This window comes from Phacochoerus africanus, chromosome 2 (genome assembly GCF_016906955.1).
Source record: "Phacochoerus africanus isolate WHEZ1 chromosome 2, ROS_Pafr_v1, whole genome shotgun sequence".
Lineage (NCBI taxonomy): Eukaryota > Metazoa > Chordata > Mammalia > Artiodactyla > Suidae > Phacochoerus > Phacochoerus africanus.
The window spans coordinates 197,329,389-197,353,433 of NC_062545.1; the positions used below are offsets into that span (position 1 = coordinate 197,329,389).

The following is a 24,045-nucleotide window of genomic DNA, read 5'->3' on the forward strand; positions in this document are numbered from 1 at the left end:
TTTCCAGAAGATGCTAGTTTTCACTGTGATTTGCTTCTGTTTAAGTCATCATGTCAGTAAATGTAATCTTCATTTATAGTCATATTAATACACAGGATTACACTGACTTATGAATGGCCATACTCAAAAGGCTTTTGTTTGGGTTTTTGCAGATGCAAATGCTTTGACCACAATGAATGAGAAGGCCTAGATGACAGGGCTTGTGCAATGATTATTTTACAATAATTACAAATTGTTAGACTAGCCTTTTTCTGCTTCAAGTCTTAGTGCCTGCTGTGTTGTTTCATCAGTATTTCTTGAACTAATTATTTGTACCATAAAGGATCTTAACCTATTTGAAGATGGGAATAGTCAGGGGAAGTCTTTGAAGAGGTGACGTTTAAGCCCAGACCTGAAAGATGAGTAGGATTAACCAGGATTAACCAGTCAAAAGGAGTGGTTAGTAGGTTAAGGAGAGTATTTTTATTATTATTTTATTTGTTTTTATTTATCTATTTTTTGTTTTATTTTTAAAACACTATTATTATTTTGACCATACCATGGCATGCAGAAGTTCCTGCCAGATATCAAACCCATGCCAAAGCAGTGACAACTCTGGATCCTTAACCCACTGAGCCACCAGGGAACTCTGGGAGAATGTTTTTAAAATTCATATTTGGAGATCCCCCACATGAGAGAGGATATGATGTTTTTGAAGGAAAGATTTTCTTCACTGGAGTAGAGAGCAGAGACAGAAATGCACAAAGGAGACTGTGACATAGGAAGGGGTGGGTTTATTAAGGAACTGGATAATTGTAAAGGCAGCAACAAGGTACTAAAGTATTTAAAACATTTCCCAACCTGGTTCGCTTGTACATAAAGCATAGTTTTTGAAAAAAAAATCAAGTCTTAATATCCCTCTTCTTAGAAGGCCTTCCTTTCTTTCTTTCTTTCTTTCTTTCTTTCTTTCTTTCTTTCTTTCTTTCTTTCTTTCTTTCTTTCTTTCTTTCTTTCTTTCCTTCCTTCCTTCCTTCCTTCCTTCCTTCCTTCCTTCCTTCCTTCCTTCCTTCCTTCTTTTTCTTTTCTTTTCTTTTCTTTTCTTTTCTTTCCTTTTCTTTTCTTTCTTTTCCTTTTTTTTTTCTTTTTATGGCCACACCCACTGCATATGGAGGTTCCTAGGCTAAGGGTCCAATAGGAGCTACAGCTGCCAGCTTACACCACAGCAGCAGCAATGCAGGATCCAAGCTGCGTCTGCAACCTACACCACAGTTCACAGCAATGCCAGATCCTTAGCCCACTGAATGAGGCCAGGGATCTAATCCACAACCTCGTGGTTCCTAGTCGGGTTCGTTTGTGCTGTACCAAGATGGGGACTCCTAGGGTGCATATTTTGATCATGCTTTATAGTGACTGTGAACCCAGTGGATATTAAATGAGAACATACTTTTCATATCAAGAAACATTTAAAATTAGTACACTGTGGATGTTGCTGGAAATCTCTATTCTACATCTATCTATATATCTATCTACCCAACTATCCATCATCAATCTTCCTATTTATCTACCTGCTGATGACACTGTGTATGGACAAGACTATAAGTAGTATAAAATGGGTGGTATGTACAAGTTATTTAAATTGAGATTCTCTGTTGAAGCATGTTAGCGGATGCATGGAGTAATTGGGATTATTTCCCCATGGGTTTCTTGGTGGCATGAGTTGAAGAAGTGAGTTCTGAATAGGAAGGAGTTAGTAGAACTTGCTATCTGGGTTAGAGATATAGATAGCACATGTAGTTTCTACATTTTCTAGTTTACTTAGTTTTCTTTCAGCCTTTAAACTGTGTTCTACAGAAGGAAATAGAAATGGGCTATGTAGTCATTCTTGCATAAAATCTACTTAGAATTAGACCTCTATGCTTATAAAACAGAGTGGTTTCTATATAGCTGTTTGATATAGTGCTCCTTGAAGATTAAATCAATTGATTATTAATTACAATTTCAGTGCTAGACGATTCAGAAATTATTAAGAGAGATTACTGTATTGGCTAGTTTTTTCTTTAATTCATGTATTTGTTTTATCAATAAATGTTTGGTGCTTACACTGTTCGAGAGAGTGTGTTAGGAATAACAGAATGAACAAAACATGAGTATACAACCAGAAAGAGACAAATTTCATGATGGGAATGTACCTGGTCTTTTGAGATTATATGAAAAAATGACCATATCTAGATTGGAGAGAAAAGCTTCTCTGAGGAAGCAATGACTAAGCTGAGATCTGAAGTCTGAATAGAGCTAACTAGGATAAGGACAGAAAGTGAAAGAGTTACATTTAGAAAGAATAGCAAGTATATATTCCCTGTGTTTGAGGGAGCCTGGCATCTTCAAAGATTTGAAAGATGGAGTGTTTACTGACATAAATTCATGGAAAGCAAAATGGCGACACATTTCCCAATAAATGTGGGAAAAAAACATATTTTTAAAATATGTTAGATTTAAATATAAAAAAAAAATGTTGTGGAAAATCCAATAATCACTACCGTGTCTTTCGGTTAACATTTTACCACAGCACATAACTCAAATTAATGATTTCTCCTGCATCATGTGATTTTGGGGAGGAGGAGTCATCATATTCAACTCTGCATCTGAAATAAGAGATTTTATTTATTTTATAACTCACTCTCATAACGTTTATATTCGGCCTCAAATTATACTTAGTTCCTTGTTGTAAGTTTCAGTTTAACTCATATGGTAATTCTGGATACTTTGTCTTTTGTCTTTTTTTTTTGAGGGCCACACCCACAGCATATGGAGGTTCCTAGGCTATGGGTCCCTTAGAGTTGTAGCCTCTGGCCTACTCCACAGCCACAGCAACGCAAGATCCGAGCCGCATCTGTGACCTACACACCACAGCTCATGGTAATGCCGGATCCTTAACCCACTGAGCAAGGTCAGGGATCGAACCCACAACTTCATGGTTTCTAATCAGATTCGTTAACCACTGAGCCACGATGGGAACTCCAATTCTGAATACTTTGACAGGCCAATCCTCAGTAAAATGACTTCCTTCTACCACTTTTAAAATAATAACCTCTTGATTCTGTACTTTCCACCAACTTTATTTGCTCATTCATTTGCTGCTTAATTTCATGCCAAACTTTTCAGTGTTTCTGTGCCCTCCTCTGTGCTCCAGTGGCATTCTGCCTTGATCCCAACCTCTGTGCTTTTAGTTCACAAATCCCTGGGGTTCCACTGGTGGAAGAGAATATCAAAGGCATCAAATGCATAATAGATCACAGCAGGGTTAATGGAGAACTTTCAGTCAGTCTTCCACCTTTCTAACCAATTTCCTTCCTTGCCAACCCCCTCAGGCCACAGGAGCATAAATAACAGTATCGGAGAGACATCTCAGTATTATTAACTCTTCAAGCTATTTTTGTGGATTCCTACATTAAAGAGATGTGGGATGTGATCAGCATAAAAATGATGACTTGCAACCATAAAGTTATTTAAAATACAAATCAATTTGATCATCACTAAGGACAGCAGGCAGATAGATCAGCTGGTGTTCTTTTCTACCTTTCCCCCGCCTTTGCTTTATAAACAGAAAAGGAATGATCAAAGAATTTTCTTGTCCAAGGTCACATGGGAATTAAGTAGAAGTGATAGGGCAGGAATACAGACTTATAATAACCAGTTGCTTGGTTTTTCACCTGCATCTAGCATTCTTGCACAGGACAGATAGTAGATTTTTTGCAAAAAAAAAAAAAAATTCCTTCTCTATATCCATATACCCTTGCAATGTGACTTTGCAACCTCTCCCATCAAAAGATAGGGTCTATTTCCCCATCTTGACTTGAGTCTAGACTGGCCTTATGACTTACTTTAGCCAACAAATTGTGTGTAAATGACACTATGCCAGTTGCAAGCTTAGATCTCAAGAAGCACAGCTTCTACTCAAGGTCTTGGAACCCAGCCCAGCAGCCACATGAAGAATATCTACTAGGTTTTTGGAGGATGAGAGACCATAGGAGCAGCCCTCTGAGTCATCCTTCTAGCCATCACAGATTAGATGGCCAAAAGCCATCTGAGCAGCCTACCACAGATGCATAAGTGAATTTAGTTGGGATAAGCCAAACCTAGCCAAAGTCAGCAAAATCACTCAAGCCATAGACAAATGAATTAAACAAATGGTGGTAGTTATTACCCATAAACTTTTAGAGTAGCTTGTTATGCTGGAAAAAAAAGTTAACTGATAGAAAGGTGGGGAAAGCACATATGTGTTTATGTGCACAGTATTTCATAATTGTTTAACTTAAAATGAGGGCAATATAAATACTTACTTGATATAGAAGTCTCATTTTAACAAGACATTGTTTCTCATAAGTAAGACGTGGATATATAAAAGTGGCAGTATAGTCAGAGATGGAATTTTGGATCTTGGGGCCCATAGGAGAGATTGTTTTTAATGTCTGTGATGAGCCCCTGGAGCACATGCCTGACTCTGTCTTTTAGGAAGACTCATAATTAATTGCAGTGATTATTGGGATAAGGACAGGAAGACTGAACAACAGTTGGATTGCTGTGGGAAATGCATGAAGAAGTGGAAGGAATAGGTCTGAGTGATGTTTCCATTCTTGCTAGCTGTGTGAGTTTGGACAAGTTAATCTTTTGTGAGCTTCAGTGTCCTATGAGCAGTGGAAATAGGAGTTTCATTTTGAGGATGAGATGAATTGGTCCCAGTTAGAAAACTGCAGACTCCCTAGGGTAATAAGGCCCCCACAGACCTCCAAGCCCCCTCCACCCCATGCCTGGGTAGGGATAGGAGGGAGCCTGGGTATTTAGTCTCCTTTATTCAGTCATGCAATGAATGCCTGTGTTTAAGCCACTATTGCAGGTACTAGTGTGACTACTTAAATTACTGATTATATTCTAGATATAGTGAATTTCAGAATGAAGTCAGAGAGCAGGGAGTGTGGAAACAGACCCCCTGTATTTGACTCCTGGCTCTTCCTCTTACCAGCTGCATGCTGCATGAACTAGTCAAATTATCTAAACTTTCTAGGTTATTATTATTTTTAGGGCTGCCCCTGTGGCATGTGGAGGTTCCCAGGCTAGGGGTCGAATGGGAGCTGTTGCCCCTGGCCTATACCACGGCCACAGCAACACCAGATCCAAGCCACATCTGCTACCTACACCACAGCTCATGGCCTCTCCAGATCCTTAACACTCTGAGCAAAGCCAGGGATTGAACCTGCATCCTCATGGGTACTAGTCAGATTAGTTTCCCCTGAGCCATGATGGGAACTCCTAGGTTATGTTTTAATAATGACACCTACTACCTAGGATTATTAACTAGGCTCCCTCCTGGGCCCCACCACACACACAGACTCACCCCACTCACATTTACTTGCATTATAAAAAGGTTTTCATACATTTATTGAAGGTATTGACTGCTTAACACATTACTGCATGCCACACTTAGTAATTGACACTAGGTATATTCCTTGTGGGGAGGGGGTTAGGATTTTCTGGCTGCAAACAATAAGGTGCTATTGTAATCATTGTTTAAGAGAGATGGGCAAAGAGTGTTTAATAACACAAAGGAAGGACACCTAACTCTGACAGTGGGGGCAGGGTGAGGTTATGACAATGAAGATGCTGGGGGAGAGGAATGATGTCTGGGAAGTGCACACGGAGAGAGTCTTTGTCATAAACTGTAAGTAAGACCCTATCCATGGAGAGAGTGGGAGGGAGAGTGCTTTAAGCCCAGGGGGAACAACTTGTGATGCTTGAAACAGTGCAGGCACTCTAGGAACTAGATATAGCTTCTCATGGTGGGAGCACAGAGAACAAAGGAGAAATTGGGAGGAAGGATGCTGATCAGATGTGCAAATGCTAGGTCCTGACTGGACCTATAGGGAGTGATACTTAATCCTATAAGGAATGAACTAAGGTGACCCATAGAGATTTTAGATCAGAGAGGGATATCCTTAGATATACATGATGTAAAAAAAATGCCAGGCTGGTAGCAAATTAAAGGGAATGAGAACAGGAGTTCTCCTTGGTGCAGCGAGTCAAGGATCCGACATTGTCACTGCAGCAGCTCAAATGACTGCTGTGGTGTGGATTTGATCCCTGCCCTGGGAACTTCCACATGCCTTGGGCATGCCCCCTGCCCTGCCCCCCAAAAAGGAAATGAGAATAGAGATAGGGTGGTTGATGGAAAGGCAAAGGCTATTTCTGTCATAAGTGAGAAAAAACATGATGTCATGTTGAAGGTATGGCCTTGGGAATAGGAAAGAGGGGACTGTTTTAGAGATGTATTCAGATATATTTTTCATACTTACTCAGGCACTTTGAATAGTGAGATACTCAGGACTTGAAAACTGGCTGGATGTGCCAGGAAAGGGGATCTCAGCCCCAAGTCTGTGAGACTGGGTTCATAATGGTGTTCACAAGAGTGAGAGACAGAGAACTGATTCAGGAAAAGCGAAGGATTCCCTTTGGACATATTCCCATTTGAACACTTACGGAATATCTAAATGGAAAAGTATAGAGGGCATTTGGCTTCTGAATCAGGAACTCAAGAAAGAGTTTTGTGCTGTGAATCGTCCACATATAAAAGTCAGTTGAAACATGGATAGGCAATAAATCAAACAGGAGAGGCTGAGGGTAATTAATCCTAGTGAGAATCCTAACACACAATAGAAGCATGGATAAGGTTGGTCCCGGAAAATGATTTTGAAAGAGAGGGCAGAGGGAGAATTGGCTGAGATCCAGGACAATGTGTTGGCATAGAACCCATGACAAAGAGAGCTTACAGTGCCTGAACAGTATTCTGTAACATTTAATAATGCTGGACATGGCTATAGAAAGAGGTGCCTTTTGATTCAGTAGAGTACAGCACAGATGCCCCTCGGGCTGAAACACCTCCTCTGGCAGAGGTCTGCCTGGATCAGGGGTCAGGGTGTCCTCCCATCATTTGGACTTAATTCCCATAGGTCTTGATTCTTTACAGTCTAGTTGAGGGTTGTGACTATTTTTTAGCTTGTATGGGGAATAAATATTTCTTCTCTGTTTTTTTCTTCCATTTTTAGAGAAAAGAGTTCCAGTAGAATAATTTTTTTGTCTGTAGTAGTTAAATAATAGTACTGCAGTTTCTTTAAAAATTGCATCTATAGCAACACTATTTTTAAATTTAACCCTATTTGAGTTTTTCATGCATTTTGACTGTGAGTTCCTTTAGAGCAGAACCTGAGAATCTTTATTTCTCAGGGCCCATAAAACCTGCCATATAGAAATTTTCTTTGAATTTATTTTTTATTAGGGTATGGTTGACTTAGTTTCTGCTGTACAGCATAGTGACCCAGTCATACATATATATACATTATTTTTCTCATATTACCTTCCATCATGGTCTATCCCAAGAGACTGGACATAGTTCCCTGTGCTATACATTTGGACCTCATTGCTTATCCATTCTAAATGTAAAAGAAATCTTCAATAAAAGTTTATTTTTGTCTTGGTCATGATTGCATAGTTCCTTTTTTGAGAGCTTCCAAGCTCTCTGAATCTTCTTACCTCTCAGTATCTCACGTGATTGGATTATGCCAATTGATCGTCTGAATTTTATTAATGCTACTCTTTTGAACTGTCTGAAGTTCAACAGTCCTCCCTCCAGGTTTTCAAGTGAAATAAGAATTGATTTAAAGCTACACATATGCCACAATGTTTGAAAGTAGGAATGGAAATAGAAGGAAATAGAGCCAGGTCCAAGGATATCATGGTTGAAACAGAAAACTTTCAGAATGCTTGTGCTCTTCTTTTACTTCTGCAAGGTCTCCTGTTTCTACTTCTCTTGTTTTCTCTATTCCAAATTATTGTTTTGCAAAATTTTAAATATATACTACCATATATAGTATAATTAAAGGCATTCTTGCCTTTTTCTTTACAACTGTCAATGACTATATGATGCCATAAAATTTAAGTCTCATTAATATTACATCTATTTCACCATACCAACCAGTTCCTCTGTGTGGATCAGAATTAAGCTCAGAGAAATTTACCTTAGATTCCTTGTCTCTGCTCTGGGAGATAGAATTAACTAACAGTGAGGAAATTAGGGACTCCATGAGACCTGAAGGTAATGATCAGATGGGAGGTGGCCTGGATCACTGCTTTGTCTTTCCTTCCTGCAGCAGGAATGCCTTTATCTTTTCTCCCTGGGTGGCTTATTACATGCTTCCAAAAAAAGTAATGATGGGACCTTCACTGATGGAAGAAAGTCAATGCTATGTTTCCACTTGAATAATGCTATATTTGGTGTTTTAAGCTTCTCAACAAAATATAAATTTTCTTGCAGCTGTTCCCTTATGGTATTCTTTTATATGACTATTTCTAGAGAACCATATAATTTCATAGGTATGTACCTATTCTAGGTTCAACTTGTCACTTTTTCACAGCTCTGCAAATTTAGCACTTATCATAACTGTGGCAGGAGGTAGAGGAAACATGACATTTTTTCATTCTTCTTAATATACTCAGAAGTATTTCCTGTTTGCTTGACAATAAAACTGGGATTCCTTTTTCAGAATTTTGCTATTTATAGCTTTTATAAAGTAAGAAATAAAATTAAATCTTTTAGAGTAGAGGAAAAGTTTTTATCAGAAGAAGTAAAAGGTCTGATTTCGTCACTGTATTTCAATACTCTATAATATGATTTTGCATTTGAGGTGTTTTCTCCTTTGGTTTTTCTCTGTGCTATTTATACTCAACTTATGAAAATAAACTGGGTCTTCCTTAGCTAATGAAAAGGTTTTTTTTAATCTAATCATTTACAGATATCTTATTTCTCGGTGGGAAGGAAACTGCATTTAAAAGGTTTCTAGCATTTCAACTCTTTATTGACTTAAAAGTCAGAGCTGTATTATGTGTATATTCTTAGTGTCTAAGTGGTGATTTTCTTTAATGTGAGCTATTGTATTGTTTTCCCCAACTGTTTCTTTTCTGAAAGTGTTTTGTCATTTCTATTTTTTTATTCAGGGAATCAGCAGTCTCTTCAGTTCTTTAAAAGTGGTGCGTCTCTTGCGACTGGGCCGTGTTGCTAGGAAACTGGACCATTACCTGGAATATGGAGCCGCGGTCCTTGTGCTCCTGGTCTGTGTGTTTGGACTAGTTGCTCACTGGCTGGCCTGCATATGGTATAGCATCGGGGACTACGAGGTCATTGATGAAGTCACAAACACCATCCAAATAGACAGTTGGCTCTACCAGCTGGCCTTGAGCATTGGGACTCCGTATCGATACAATACCAGTGCAGGGATATGGGAAGGAGGACCCAGCAAGGATTCACTCTACGTGTCCTCTCTCTACTTTACCATGACAAGCCTTACAACCATAGGATTTGGAAATATAGCTCCTACTACCGATGTGGAGAAGATGTTTTCAGTGGCCATGATGATGGTTGGCTGTAAGTATCTTTTTTATCTTTATTTATTTATTTATTGGCTGCACCCATGGCATATCGAAATTCCCAGGCCAGGGATTGAATCTGAGTGGCAGCAATACCAGTTCCTTTGGCATTGCTAACAAACATACTTCTTTGTTGTGCCACTACATTGGAGTAGGAATTGAACCTGTGCCTCAGCAGTGACTAGGACCATTTCAGAGACAACACTGGATCCTTAACCTGCTGTGCCACAGTGGGAACTCTTTTTTCTTTTTTCTTCTTTTTTTAAAAATTATTATTGTTGGTAGTTCTCCAAGCTCCAATCTCGATAGGAGTAAAATGAAACTACTTTGTCTTCAGAAAGATATTTAATCTATATCATTTCTAAGGCTTAATTTTTTTCAGCCTTAGAAAATAAAAATGCAAACTAATATATTTTGCTTTTTAGACTGTATTATTAGCACATGAAAAAAATGCAAAATAACGTACTTTTTAGAATGTATTGACATACTCTATGTGGATAGAGTGATAAAATCAGAATTGAGGAATTTTACATTTTGACACCACTGGGAAAAATGTTAAGAAGTGTTGGCTGACTTGGGGAAGGTCAATGCCTTGGGTCAAAATAAGGTATTTTTCAGAGTTTCCAAATATCTGTAAGCTATGGAACATCAGTGGTAACAGTTTAGCTTTCGATCCCTCTGTGCTCCTTTGTATAGGCACAGAACAAGAACATACAGATTCTCTTTGTTGCTGAGAGGTAACAGAGGGAGAGTGAGAATTCCAAGTGCTGTTTGCTCCAGAGGCTTTTATGAGGAGAATGTTCTTACCTACAAAGAGATCCTGGTGATCTCTTAATTAAGCCACTGCCTACACACCAAGAATGATAAGATGTATTGGAAAGAAATGTGCTTTATAAATTCAAAAGACAACATTTTGTCAGATGTATTATTTACTACAGTGTTACTTTTAATATTTATATGATGCATTTTGGCTTACACTTGAGCATAGTCAGATTAAAAAATTATTTTGATGTCATTATAGATACACTGGAAGTTGGAAAGATAGAATAGTGAAGGCCTTTGTGCCCTTCCCTTAGTTTCTACCAGTAGTTATGTAACTCTAGGGAAAGATCAATATGGGCATTGGTACCATCTCTGTTGTTTTATCATGTGTAGATTCCGGTAACTACCACTGAAATCAAGACACAGAACTGTTACATTACCACAAAGATTTTCCTCATGTTACCTCTTTATAGTCACGCTCACTGCTTTCTCCAAACCTTCCTAACCCCGGGCAACTACTGATCTGTTCTTTGTTTATATAACTTTGTGATTTTGAAAATGTTTGTATACATGGATCATACAAAATATGATTTTTTGAAATTGGTCTTTTCCACTCAGTATAATCCCCTTGAAATCCATCTAAGTTGTTGAGTATATTAGTAGTTTATTCCTTTTTATTGCTGAGCAGTATTTCATGGTTTGGGTATACCACTGTTGAACCATTCATCTACTGAATGGCATTTTGATTATTTCTAGTTTTTGGCTATTACAGTAAAACTCCCATGGGAAGTTGTGTGTAGTTTTTTCTTTGGACGTAAGTTTTCAGTTCTCTGGAATAAATAACCAGGAAAGAGATTTCTGGGACATTTAGTGTCTATTTATTTTTTTTTAAAGAAATTGTCAAACTATTTTGCAGAGTGGACCTATTAGTATAGTTTGATTTTTCAGCAAAAGAATGACAGAAAAGTAAAATCTATGTAGGGTTAAGGATGTTGCCAACACTCAGCCTCTGTCCACTGGTGCTGAATAGAAATGTGGAGTCAGAGTTTTTGGTGAAGGAGAAAAAGCAGGCGAATGCCTTAAAGACTGTGACCTCTACTGGGAAAAAATGTTGGAAGTTTTATAGTAAAAAGGAGAAAAATAGGATTTTAGATAAAAATCAGGTTTGAGGGCAAACATGCATTCTTATTTCTTTGGGGGACTCTTAGTCATCAAAGCTAGCATCAGGAGATCTTGATGGTGGTCTTCTGGTTTATTGCCTAGAATAACAGTACTTGCAAAAAGGACATGTTGATCAGAGATTAAAACAAACTAGGAATATTCCTGAAAAACATCATGTGCTAATAATCTTTAACCCACAGGCAATTGTGTTCAGGGTGCCTAATGTTTAGTTTATAGGTGATTGTGTTTAGGGTGCAGTTAAGCCAGGGAGAAACACAAGGAAAGACTCTAAGCTGTTCAGTTTTTAAAGTGTTTATTTATAAAGGAAGCATAAGGAATATAACTTTTCTCTTAAGTGTAGAAGAAGCTACATCATTATGTGTATCCCTTGAGAGGGAACAAGGATCCTGTCCCGTGGCTGCACTCTTGTTTCTTAACTCTTCCTCCCTTGTCCTTGCATTCCCTTCCTTCCCTGATCAGCAACTGTCTGAACCTGCCCCTTGAAACTCAGGGAAGGCCATGGAGGCTGAATGAGACCCATTTCCAAAGAACAAGAAATGGGAGACACAGAAAGGCTTTTGTGTCCAGGAGCCCCACAGGGCCCTGCTCTGTTGCAAGGACACCATTATTCACTTTGTTTTTCAGGCCCTGAGTCTGGGAATCATCCTAGATTCATGTTTTTTTCATGTATTAGATCTATGTGTAAGAGGTCCTGTTGGCTTTGTTTTCCTTCAGAATACATTTGATTATTTCTCTCCACTTCTGTAGCCTACCATCAAGATCAAGTCACCAGCATCACTGGCCTGGGCCTTTGCAGTCATCTCCTATATGTTCCTTCTCTTTTCACTTCTGCCACATAATCTCTACACAAAAGTAAATAAGATTATATCTTTCTCTGCTCAGAACCTTCCAGTGTTTTATATTGCACATAAAATAAACTCCAGAATCCCCACCCCTTCAATCGAATGTTTAATGATTTGGCCCTTGTTTAAGGCACCCACCTCACTTTCTACCATCCCCTCACTTGCTTATTCTACTCCATCTACTCAGCCCTCTTGCCATATGTATTAAATGCTGTTCTGTCTCAGGGTCCTGGTGCTTGCTTTCCCTACTGCTTTGAACACCCCTTCTCTGACTTAAGCCCTGAATTCATGCAGCTCTCTTCACAAATTCCTCCTAATTCTACACTACTATAAAACAAAACCAAAACCAAAACCCAAACACCCAATACAAATCACCATTATTCTCTGCCCTTTAGCCTTTTTCTTCTTGTATCTACGAAGACCTGAACCCATGTTTACTCTGTTTTTCCTTTCTTCAGAAAGTGAGCTCCATGATAGCAGGGCATTTGTCTGCCCCCCGCCCCCCTTTTTCTGCTTTTATATACCTAATTTGTAAACAATTCTTTTTTAATGATTTTTATTTTGTTCCATTATAGTTGGTTTACAGTGTTCGTAAACAATTCTTAAGGTTCTGTCAATTTTCTACTGTGCAGCAAGGTGACCCAGTCACACATAGACATATACACTCCTTTTTCTCACATTATCATGCTCCATCATAAGTGACTAGATATAGTTCCCAGCGCTATACAGCAGGATCTCATTTTTTTAAATGATTTTAATTTTTTCCATTATAGCTGGTTTACAGTGTTCGTAAACAATTCTTAATGCCATGCTCCATCTGAATTCGTTGTATGCATGAAGTTGAAGAGGTCCCTGAGGATCATAATGAGGATCTCTTGTCCTTGAATCCTACTCAGTTTTATCTCCGATGACGATCTATGCCAGAAAAATGCACACTCTGGCTGTTAGGCCTGACGCCTTTGAAAGCTCCTGTGAGCTCACCTGCCTTGTCTGCCGTGAGTAGTGCCACAGCTCCTTCTGCTGGATTGCCCCAACCCTATGTCTCTCAGGAGGCCTGGTAGTAAGTTCTGAGAGGCCAGCCATAGAAGCACCAACAACCCTTCCTCCCACCACTTTTTACCATCTACCTTCTGAATCTTCCTAGATTGGAAATGTTCACAGAGATTCCGTTGGGTTTTTTAAACTTCCTTTGGTTCAGTGTTGGTCCCATTCTTTTCTACTTCATGTATGGCCAATTATACTGCTACATCAAAATTTCTTTCTTGGCTCTTTAGTTTCTGTCTTGATTTCAAGGTGAAGACCTGGTCATAAAGTTGATCTTTTTCCTCCTGAGTTTCTGCTTTCTCCTTTTAACACCCAAATTGTCTTTTTCTGTTTATAAACCAACATCTGACATTTTTGTACCTCTTGACTTTGGTTTTCTTTTTATGCCTTTGAACAAATCCAGCTTCTGTAGCCAGGGTGTTCCAAGGAGATGTACTTTAATTTCCTTCTTCATCCTTAGGCTTTTAGTAATTTCATGGAATGTTTCCTTTGCAACAACCCAAGAAGATGATAGAAAACTGTTAAGACCCATGGAGTATTAGAGTAACTTTCTACAATTCCAAAATGTATTAGACAAACATGCACAAAATATCAACCGAATGTGGCTATTGTAGCTGTTTGTCACTTTAGTATCATTTTTTTCCCCTGCAATAATAACATGAAGGGAAACAGGCAAAAATAAACCACCAGTGTTCCCAGAACCAAATATGTGTTATCAGCCACAGACCTAGCCAGTGATTTAGTGCTGTGTGTGTGTGTGAGTGAGTGAGATGGAGGAGAGTAAAAGAAGGATATAGAATAGAGACAGGTTCCTGCTTTCAGCTGTGCTAGGGTTCTGGTCAAACTATGCTGGTTGTTTGAGAAGCACCACTTGTAACCTTGTAACTCAATCACTGAGAAAGCTGTTTGGTCAAAGGCTTAATGGAGACACTGATTGCCAAATAATCACTATTTTAAATGATAGTTTCTTTTTTTGGGAGAAATTCATCTGAAATTTTTATGCCTTCAAGCAAAATTTTAAAATTTCAGTGGAAGCAATCCCACTTCCTAGATCCTTTCTGAGCCCCCTTCTTTTAATGGCCTTTCCTCTGACTCCTCCATTCTTTCCCCCTAACCCTGTATTGCACGTGGACTCTGTCCTGGCGCACAATTTCAGAGTTCTCCTTGATGATATCAAACAGTTCTTCAGAGTTCATGACCGTAGCCTCCCTTTAATCCCAGTCCCCTTATATTTACTCTAGATTCCTTCTATGTTAGCAGGATCACAGGGCATTTTTCTTATCTGCTACCTAGGGAGTATGTGGGCTTAAATCCTTTGTTCTACATTTGCTCAAGGTAGAGAATCCTCCTCATCAGATGCAGAACTGGAAGGGTTTTTTCTTACATAGGTCTACCATGATATGTTCTTTACTTCAGATTAGTCTTTGCTCAGTTTTGGCATGTTCGTTCTGCACTTTGAGTGAACCCCATGGCTCTGGAGTAGCCATTATTACTCTGGGACAGTCAGCTCCCCTCCTTCCTCTGTCTGTTCATTCATGAGTGAATGTGACTACTCTGCTGTCACAAAATTCACTGCTAAAGGGCTTTTGTGAAAGAGAATATTTTTGAAGTTTAGTTCTGCAGTAATTGTGGAAAATAGCATACTTTTATTTTCTAGATCAAGATGTGAATAATCTCTGCTAATTTGCACAGCAAATACTTAATAATGCCTCCCTGAAATGTTTTCTAATCCATATCATTCATATAATCTTACTATCGAGCCCCTAATAACTTGATTTTTTCCCAAAGATTAGCAGACTGACAAATTTTGATTTTGCTACTATTCAGTAAGCACCCTAATACAGTGATGATTTATTTTGATGGCTATGAAACAAAGGAACGTATGGATTTTTTTCTGCTATGATTATCCTTTTTGTCTTAATGTCCTTTTTATGAATCTTCTTTTAAAGATTTTTGAAGAATGTAATTGCTCACTTAGCTCCTTCTTCATTGCTACATAATCATGTAAGTTGTGTTTTAGTTTAATCCAATCATTATTAAAACTATACATTTGTGTCATTTGTGTCTTTCATTGAAATTTTATAAAAAAGAAACATAAAAGTGTTGTGAATAACTTTTTTTTTTTTTTTTGCTTTTTAGGACCTCATTTGCTGCATATGGAGGTTCCCACTCTAGGGGATGAATCGGAGCTACAGATGCAGGCCTATGTCACAGCAACGCGGGATCTGAGCCATGTCTGCGACCTACACTACAGCTCATGGGAACACCGGATCCTTAACCTACTGAATGAGGCCAGGGATCAAGCCCGCAACCTCATGGTTCCTAGTCAGATTTGTTTCCGCTGCGTCATGATGGGAACTCTATTATGAGTAACTTTTTGCCATAAATGATTTGTGTTCAACCGTAAATTGATTTGTTTTTTGTTTTGTTTTAAAATTATAAAATATTAAATACATTATTAAACATGTAGACAGCATACCTCAAAGGACTATAAGTATTTAGGTATTTATTACATTTAAAAATATTTTTCATTCTTTCCACTGTTGCCTGCATAGTTGCTCAGTTGAGGTAGCCTGACTCAAGTAGTATGTAATAATCGTAATCTGTCCTGGTGGGATGCCATGCAACCCAAGTCATTGAAAGTAAAACAAAGCAAAACTAAAAACTATAAACATGAAAATTATCAAGGTTTAATCCGTAGACAGGAAACTCAGTCATAATAATGCCAATCTACAATTTTTAAATAGGATATAATTGATGAGAGCCCAAACAGTCTAAGAACTTTCTGTAATTGACTGGCATGTTTCATAATACATCAAGCAAATGGCTCAGCACATTTAGAAGAATAGCAGGACCATCTGCCAGTGGCATGTAGGGCAGGAAATTTGAATCTCCATGTGGGTGGTTAAGAGCCACTGGGGAGCACTTAGTTACACGCTGGTCACTCAGCATCCTGTGGGGAGACTGATGTTACACATCATGTTCTCCAGTTAATGGGCTCATGGAGCACCCTCAATGGAGTTCAGATAGAAGCCACGCTGAGCTTACAGGCATTGCCCTTACCCCACTCCATGGCAAATGGAAATAAATAGAGAGGGTGAAATGCAGAGGTTGGAGAATAGAGAATTAAGTGGGATAAGGGCGTGTGTGACTTTAGATGATTTTTGGATCTCTTTTGTTTTAATTTTTTCAATTGCAAATTTCAGGAGTTGACATAAATGATTTTTAAGGTCCCTTTTAGTACTAATACTCTTTATACCTGAGATTCTGTTAGTGCAGTTATGCCACCGTCCATAGAATTGGATTGTTGTTAGAGTTTAATAAGGAAGAGGTCTCACTTAAAAGTTTTGGACTTTTCATAAACAGTGAATACCCTGTTTTATGAAGAGTAAGATGTGTCTTGTATGGAACATATTAAGTAAGAGTGGAAAGGGAAGACTGCCAGGGAATATTATGGAGAAAAGAAGTTCTTTTTTCAGAGAGAGCAGAGTTCTTCCATGTAGAAGTCAGACAGGTAGGAAGACAAAGGCATTTGCCTTAAGGCATAGGAATGGATCCCAGGTAGAATGGGGGTGGGGGGACTCTGAAGAATATTTGGCCTAGATGGATATCCAGGTAGGTTTAAAAGTGAGTTGTTACACTTTTCCAAAATTAAAAAAAAATTTCTTTACAAATCTTAATATGGGACTTTAGGTGACACAGATATAATATTACGTTATATGTTAAAATTTTTCCTGCCCTCACTATTGTGGTGTATGTAGGAAATGGAGTGTGAACATGATGATTTTCCCTTCTAGTTTTAGTTTTATCCAGATGGAGAGAGCTTTAAGCTTAATGTTTATTTTGGAAACTGGGTCAATTCTTTGTATCTGCTATACTCCTTGAAAAAAAGACTTTCATTTTTTTTATTCTCTTTTTCTTTAATGGGCTGAGTATCCCATGAAGAAGAATATTTTGTGGAGTCCAAAGTTCAGGGTTATAGGCACCTTTTTTTAATGGTTTAGTAGTTTCAGATGTACAGTCTAGTAGTTTGAAACAGATTATGTGATGTGGACTGCATTGCCTATTTCTTTATTCAAAATAGAACTTGTATTTTTTGCAGGCATATTCTCTTATAATCATGTTGCTTTTTATGCCTAGTCACATTTTCACAAAGCCTTTCAGATTCTATAAAGTTTGAGTTTCCCCAGAAAACAGAAAATTTTCTCAGTCACCTATTAACTAGCCTGACCTCTTTGCAATAATTTGGTTTCTGGAACTACCTTGTGTATCTTTCAACATTATTGAATACATTCAGCATCATGCCAGGTGTTTTGATTGTTATTGGTCTTAGTGAAACAAACTAGATACTTCCTAATCTTCGATAAATTAGTGGTATGTCGAGTGTCCAACAGAAAAGTCACTGAATTCCCCCCCTTCCCTCCACCCCACCCACCCTCAACTCCGCCCCTACTTCCATCTCCCTCTCTATCTTTATCTCATCTATTTTATACTGTAAACTAAGAGCTAAGACTCTCAACAGATGGAATTTCCCACTGGGTAGTAGTAGGTTAAGGATCTGGAGCTGCCTCTGGTTTTAGAGTTAATTAACTTTGGATTTCTGTGAATGTGTGTTTTGCCTAGTTAGGTTGTTACCTTGTAAGAGAATTGGTTTTCTGCTGTAGAGAAATATTGGGGCTTGCAGGATCCTTACATAAGTGGTCTCAAGGATCAGTTGATGTATGATTTAAATTTTGTGGGAGATAAAATAGCTTAGATTTTTTTCCCCCACAAGTTAAAAGACTAACAAATCCATAGACAAATATGTTTAGAAAATGTTAAGATAAATGTCATCCCCAAAGACATTTATGCATGGATTTAAGAATTGCTTTGGAATGCTCCAAGAGGGGATTTTCTTTGGAGCAGTTTCTAAGCCAACTAGATCCCAAGTGACTGCTTCTTACCTACTTATTTCATATTTACAAAAACTGTGATAGCTGAGGTAGGCCTCCATTGGAGTTCCAGTATCAGGCACATGGTCCTGGCTTTGGACTGTGTGTGCAGGTAAGAAGATTTCCATGGAATGAGAACTATATCCAAGTTGACTCTCCAGAAATATCAGAGGCTTTAATAAATTCCCTCTGGGAGTTCCCGTCATGGCACAGTGGAAATGAATCCAACTAGGAACCATGAGATTGTGGGTTCGATCCCTGGTGTCACTCAGTGGGTTAAGGATCCGGCATTGCCGTGAGCTATGGTTTAGGTTGCAAACTCGGCTTGGATCTGGCATTTCTGTGGCTCTGGCATAGGGCGGCAGCTACAGCTCTGATTAGACCCCTAGCCTGGGAACCTCCTCATGCCACGGGTGCAACCCTAAAAAGACAAAAAAGACACACACACAAAAATTCTCTATGAAACTAGCTCTGGAAATACCCTTTTAGATCCTGTGTTCGTTAAAGTTGAACTTGTGTTTATCAATGCCCCCAAAAGTCTTAATCTGTAAATGTCTAATTCAGGAGCCTTATGAATTTAAAGTGAATGTAAGAGAAGGTAACTTAAACTCATGCTCTAGTTAAGTTTTAGCAAAGGAGACAGGAACTTTAACTCCTTTAATGAGACTTTGGGGTGGAAGCCAAGACTTTGAGAGTTTTTCTTCAACTGAGCTGCTTATGTGTTTGCTATCAGTTTCCTTAGAAAAGGCCTCAAAGGGTGGACCTTCATAGTAAGTGTGTTTCACAACTCCCTTCCCTTAGGACGGCCTACCTAGAAAACAACATCACTTCCCTGCATCTCTCCCCACCATTATACACACCGACACTCTAAATTCCATCATCCCTACAAAATTCCCAGTCTGGATTTACCTCTTTTGCTCCTGTTCCAGGATGGCTGAGCACTTGCTGGAATAAACCACACATCTCTGTGAACAGGTACCACTAAAATGCATGGTTCACAACCTTAGGAATCTCTCCTTATTTTAGGGCATCTCCCGCTCACAGTTGGGAGTTGCATATTCTTATGCAACCCTCAGTGTTTTCTTCTCACTTCTCTAAACCTATGACCCTTCTTCATCTCGGAAGGTGGCCCTCCTTTTATTTGTCTAAAAAAGAAAGGGCATCTCTAGCAAAGATATACTCCTTTCTTTCCTGACCCTCCTTGGTTCAAGGCAGGCTAGAGGAGGTGGGGGGTTGAGACTGGATAGTTGAGCAAAAGACACAGGGCCTTGTAGGCCAAAGCAGTGACTTTTATTCTGAGTTAGATGGGAAGACTTGTGAAGGTTGGGGCCAAAGAGTGGCATGATTTGTCTTATGTTTTATCAAGATTCATCTGGCTGCTATGTAGAAAATGGTCTCTAAGGGCACAAAGATGGAAGAGGGCATACAAATTAATAGTCAAGCTGGGACATAATGGTGGTGGTAGTTAGAATTGGTCAGATTCTGGACAAAGGGTTAGGACCAACAAGAGGAGGACATGTGAAAACATGGAGGTCAGGATTTGCTTTTAGGCTTTTGGTACAAGCAACTGTGAAGCTAAGTTGTGCATGGTCTTTGCCATGTCGAGGGGCATTTACCTGTATGAACCTAGAGTTGTGGGAAGAGGTCCAGGGTGTGGACAAAGATTTGCTTTCTCTCTTGATATTTTATTTCCTCCATTTTTTCCCCTTCTTTTTTTCTGTCTATCTTTCTACTAGTTCATTATTATCAGTACATAAACCTGCTTATGTCTCTTCAATCCTAAAAAAATTACACATATATGCATAAAAAACCTGATTTGGCACTCTCCTTACCTACCTCCAATCCTTCCTCTTTTAAGTAGGCCTCCTAAAGTGTGTGTTTTTACTTTCTTATCTTCATTTGCTAACTAGAGAAAGTGGGCTTCTCCTATACCACTTCTCAATATACAATTGCTAAATTTCATAAACACCCTCTTATCCATATAAAAACATCTTTCTTGGCTTTGTCAATATAAAAAACAAAAATCCAGTTCAAGAGGCAAATTGTTTATTTGGGGTCAAAGGATTATGATTGGGGGTATTCAGATATAGACAGAAAGTCAGTGTTCTGATTATAGGAGAGGGGCCCAGGGCTTTTTTTTCTGGAAAAAGAGAGGAAGATGAAGTACTTTTTTTTTTAGAATTCTAAAAATTGTTAGCAAGATGAGGTAATCAATCAGGTAACGTGTTTATTGACACAAGATGATGTAAAGCTGGATTTGTACTTCATGGATGGGTCAGGTGAAATGGGCACTGGCTAAGATTTCTTTTATCAATCTTTTCAACAGACATATTCTGGTTTCTTTTGCTGACTTCTTGGAATGGTCCAGTGCAGAGGTACATAAAGTGGGACATGTAAGGCTGTTTCTATAGTAGGGTTGCTCTGACTCTGTTTTAAATGGGTTCATTAATGTCATCCATCTTTCACAGCTTCTTTGATGTTTATCTGTCCATGATTCCCAGCTTGCTGTTCTGGCTATTTCTTCTCTGTTCGCTTTGCTGGATCGTTATACTTTGTCTCTTAAATACTGAGCACTGCAACACTTGGAACAAATTATTGGAAGATCAGGGGCAGCTCTCCAGATAGGCAGAGCAGTGTCTCCCTAAGAGGAGTGATTTAAGGGAAGCAGCCAACTTTCTGATACCTCCCTGATCCCTGTTTTGCATGTCCTTACTTCCACAAAGCTCCTATGAGACTGCAGTTTTGTTCTCTGAAAGATCTAAGTCTCTAGTCCTAAGCATGTCAGCACAGACTAGTTTCAAAGTAGCTTACTGTCACAATGAAGAGAAAAGAGACGTTGGGCTCCCGAGGAGGGTGGAGAAAACTTTTGGAGCTGGGAGTCAGCTTGGCAGCCAGGGCAATAAGGAGCTAAGGTGATAATTCCAAGAGGGAAAAGAGTCTTCAAGAGGGGTGTTTTCTCTTCCTAGCTCTATGGAGGAAAAATAACCAGGGATTGGTCATTCATGGCCGTGAATGGTTTCTCTGGTTTCCTGCCGTGAGAACTTTTTTCCAAAGTCTGTCCTGTTATATCACATTATCCCTTTATTATGATCTGTAATCATCTTAATTCTTTCTTTGTATATCTACTGCTTGTCTCTTCAACTAATATGGAAATCAGGCAGACAGGGAGCTTGTCTATCTGATTCAACTCTGTATCACTGCCGTAAGAGGATCGTAGGAGGTTCTTAGTAAATTCTTCAGAAGCACATGAATGGATTTTGATACTCTATATATGAAAAGTTGTAAATTCAGAGCAAAACAAAACCACACTGGCTTTCCAGAACTGAGTTTTTTTGTGGTGGATTTAAATAGATACATGGTAAAACTTAGATATATGAATATGTGGCTGATTTCAGTTTTCTATAACAGGGCTCACTTAGTTCGTGACCCTCCTCCTTCACTCTTTTCTGCTTTTCAAAGTGCTCTTTGATGCTGTATCTGTCCTGTGATTGTACCTGTCACTTTGCGTCTGTCACATCCCAGAATTCTGGGTGGGAAGCAGGATATAATTCTCAGTTGTTTTCAGATTTCCCATAAACCTATTTTAGGTTTTTTTTTTTTTTGACCTGGATTTCTTTCTATTCTGCCCACCTATGTTTCACTGCCCCTTCCTCTGACCCCATGTTTTTGGGAAAAGAGTTGATTTAACATAAAAACAAAGCACAGTAAGAATAACAACAAAAAAAGTCATTTGCTGTCTCAGGGGCCTGGCACTTGCAAAGGAAATCTATGCTTTCAAGATTATTGTTTTGGCTATGAGCTTGAAAAAAGTCTAATTTGAAACTCAAAGCTATACTGATTTCTTTGTTCTCAGCTGTATTTGCACTCCCCTGTTTCAGTGGGAGGATAGCAGAGGAGTATTAGATGAAAATACTTTGCGTGTGTGTGGGTACATGGGAGTGTGCGAGCACTTGCACACATGCACAATCTCATGTGTTCCTTATTCTCAATCATGAGTGGGTCCTGGCATAAGTGAATGAATTTTCCAAACTCCCAATCTCTCATTTTTAAATTGCCTATGGAAGGGAACCACCTGGGAATTTAAATGGTTTGGAAACAATTGTTTGTACCATAGATAGAATTTGATGATAAAATTTGGGTATTGTATTCTATAGAGGTAACATAAGGTTAAAACTGTTTCAGTTTAGGTCAGAAACAGAAATATTCTTTGTTGACTAAAGAAATGAAATCGTATAAGTGTATTTTAGAGAAATATATGTCTTGAAGCAAGTGTTTCCATTCACCCAAGGAGAAATTTGAGTGCCTTTTGGCGTTTGATGAGAAGCTTCTATAGCTGTGTGACTCTGTTAATTTAGTTGTTAGAAATTTCCAGAGGGAAAAAAGGTGATTGTAATGGGACTTGGTTAATATGGCAGCACCAGGCAAGACAGCTGAGATAAACAGGAAAGGACCCAAGGCCTACACAGGAAGGGAAGCAAACCCCAAATATGTTCTGAACCTCTGGTATTCCTGGTTACTTTTAAATTTAATTTCCAAGGTAATTCAGATTATCGGATGCTTTTTTTAAAAAAATTACCTTTTAGATCAGAGTAATACATACACATAAAGAGCCACACAGTCCTTTAAGGTTTATTTTAATTTTTATTGTCTTTTCTAGGGCTGCACCCACGGTATACAGATGTTCCCAGACTAGGGGCCTAATCAGAGCGGTAGCTGCCGGCCTCCACCAGAGCCATAGCAACGTGGGATCCAAGCCGAGTCTGTGACCTACCCCACAGCTCATGGCACCACCGGATCCTTAACCCACTGAGCAAGGCCAGGGATCGAACCCCCAACCTCATGTTTCCTAGTCGGATTCATTAACCACTGAGCCACGATGGGAACTCCAAGGTTTATTTTTAAAAACAGAAGTTTACTTCAGTCCATTGGCAAAGGTAATTATTGATAAATATGCATGTATTGCCAATTTAAACCTTGTTTTCTAGTTGATGCTATGTTTCTCCTTTGTTCCTTTCTTTTTTTGTGTGTGGTTTGATGATTTATTTTATACTTGTGTCCTTTTCTTTTTGGTTTTTGTGAGTCTCTTGTTAGTTTTTGATTTGTGGTTGCCCTATTTTTCTGAGTATGTTAACCCCTTCTTATATCTGCTTGCTTTAGACTGATAGTCATATAGACTTAAACATAAAAGAGTCTAGATTTTCTTAGTCTCCTTCCCCACATTTTATGATTTTGATGTCCTTTTTTTTTTTTTTTACATTTTCATGCTGTTTCTTGTTTTTATCATCACCTTCACAAGTAGTTTTTTTTTTCTTTCTTTTTGATCTGTATACTGGCTTATTTAAGTGATTACTTTCCAATTGTGATTTCCTCCATCCTATATCTTCTTTCTTTTCTATTTAGAGGTGACCTTTCAATATTTCTCTTGGGATGGGTTTAATATTGCTGTATTCTTTTAGTTTTTGCTCCTCTGAGAAATTCTTTATTTCTTATTCTATTTCAAATGATAATCTTCCTGGGTAGAATATTCTAGGTTACAAATTTTTTCCTTTAAGAATTTTGAATATATATTGCCACTCTTTTGGCCTGCAGCATTTCTATAGAGAAATCAGCTGATAGCCTTTTAATTAATTCTTTGTTTTTCTCTTGCTGCCTTTGGAATCTTCTCTTTAACTTTTGCCATTTTTACTATATGTTTTGGTGTAGGGGTCTATTTGGGTTTATCTTGTTTGGGACCCTCTGTATATCTGGATATTTTTCCATCTTTACATTTGGAAAGTTTTCAGCCATAATGTATTTTTTTTTCCTTTTTCTTCTTCAGCATAATGCACAGCATA

General features: G+C 38.5%; 1 protein-coding gene across 2 annotated transcripts in view; it reads left to right on the top strand.

Moving 5' to 3' along the window:
* KCNH5 (potassium voltage-gated channel subfamily H member 5) overlaps positions 1 to 24,045 on the top strand; it is a 285,985-nt gene that overhangs the window by 78,488 nt on the left and 183,452 nt on the right. For both annotated transcript variants that reach the window (XM_047769508.1, XM_047769509.1), the window contains exon 7: positions 9,022 to 9,448. In XM_047769508.1, coding sequence (XP_047625464.1) covers positions 9,022 to 9,448 — 427 coding nt within the window. The remainder of the gene's footprint in view (positions 1 to 9,021; positions 9,449 to 24,045) is intronic.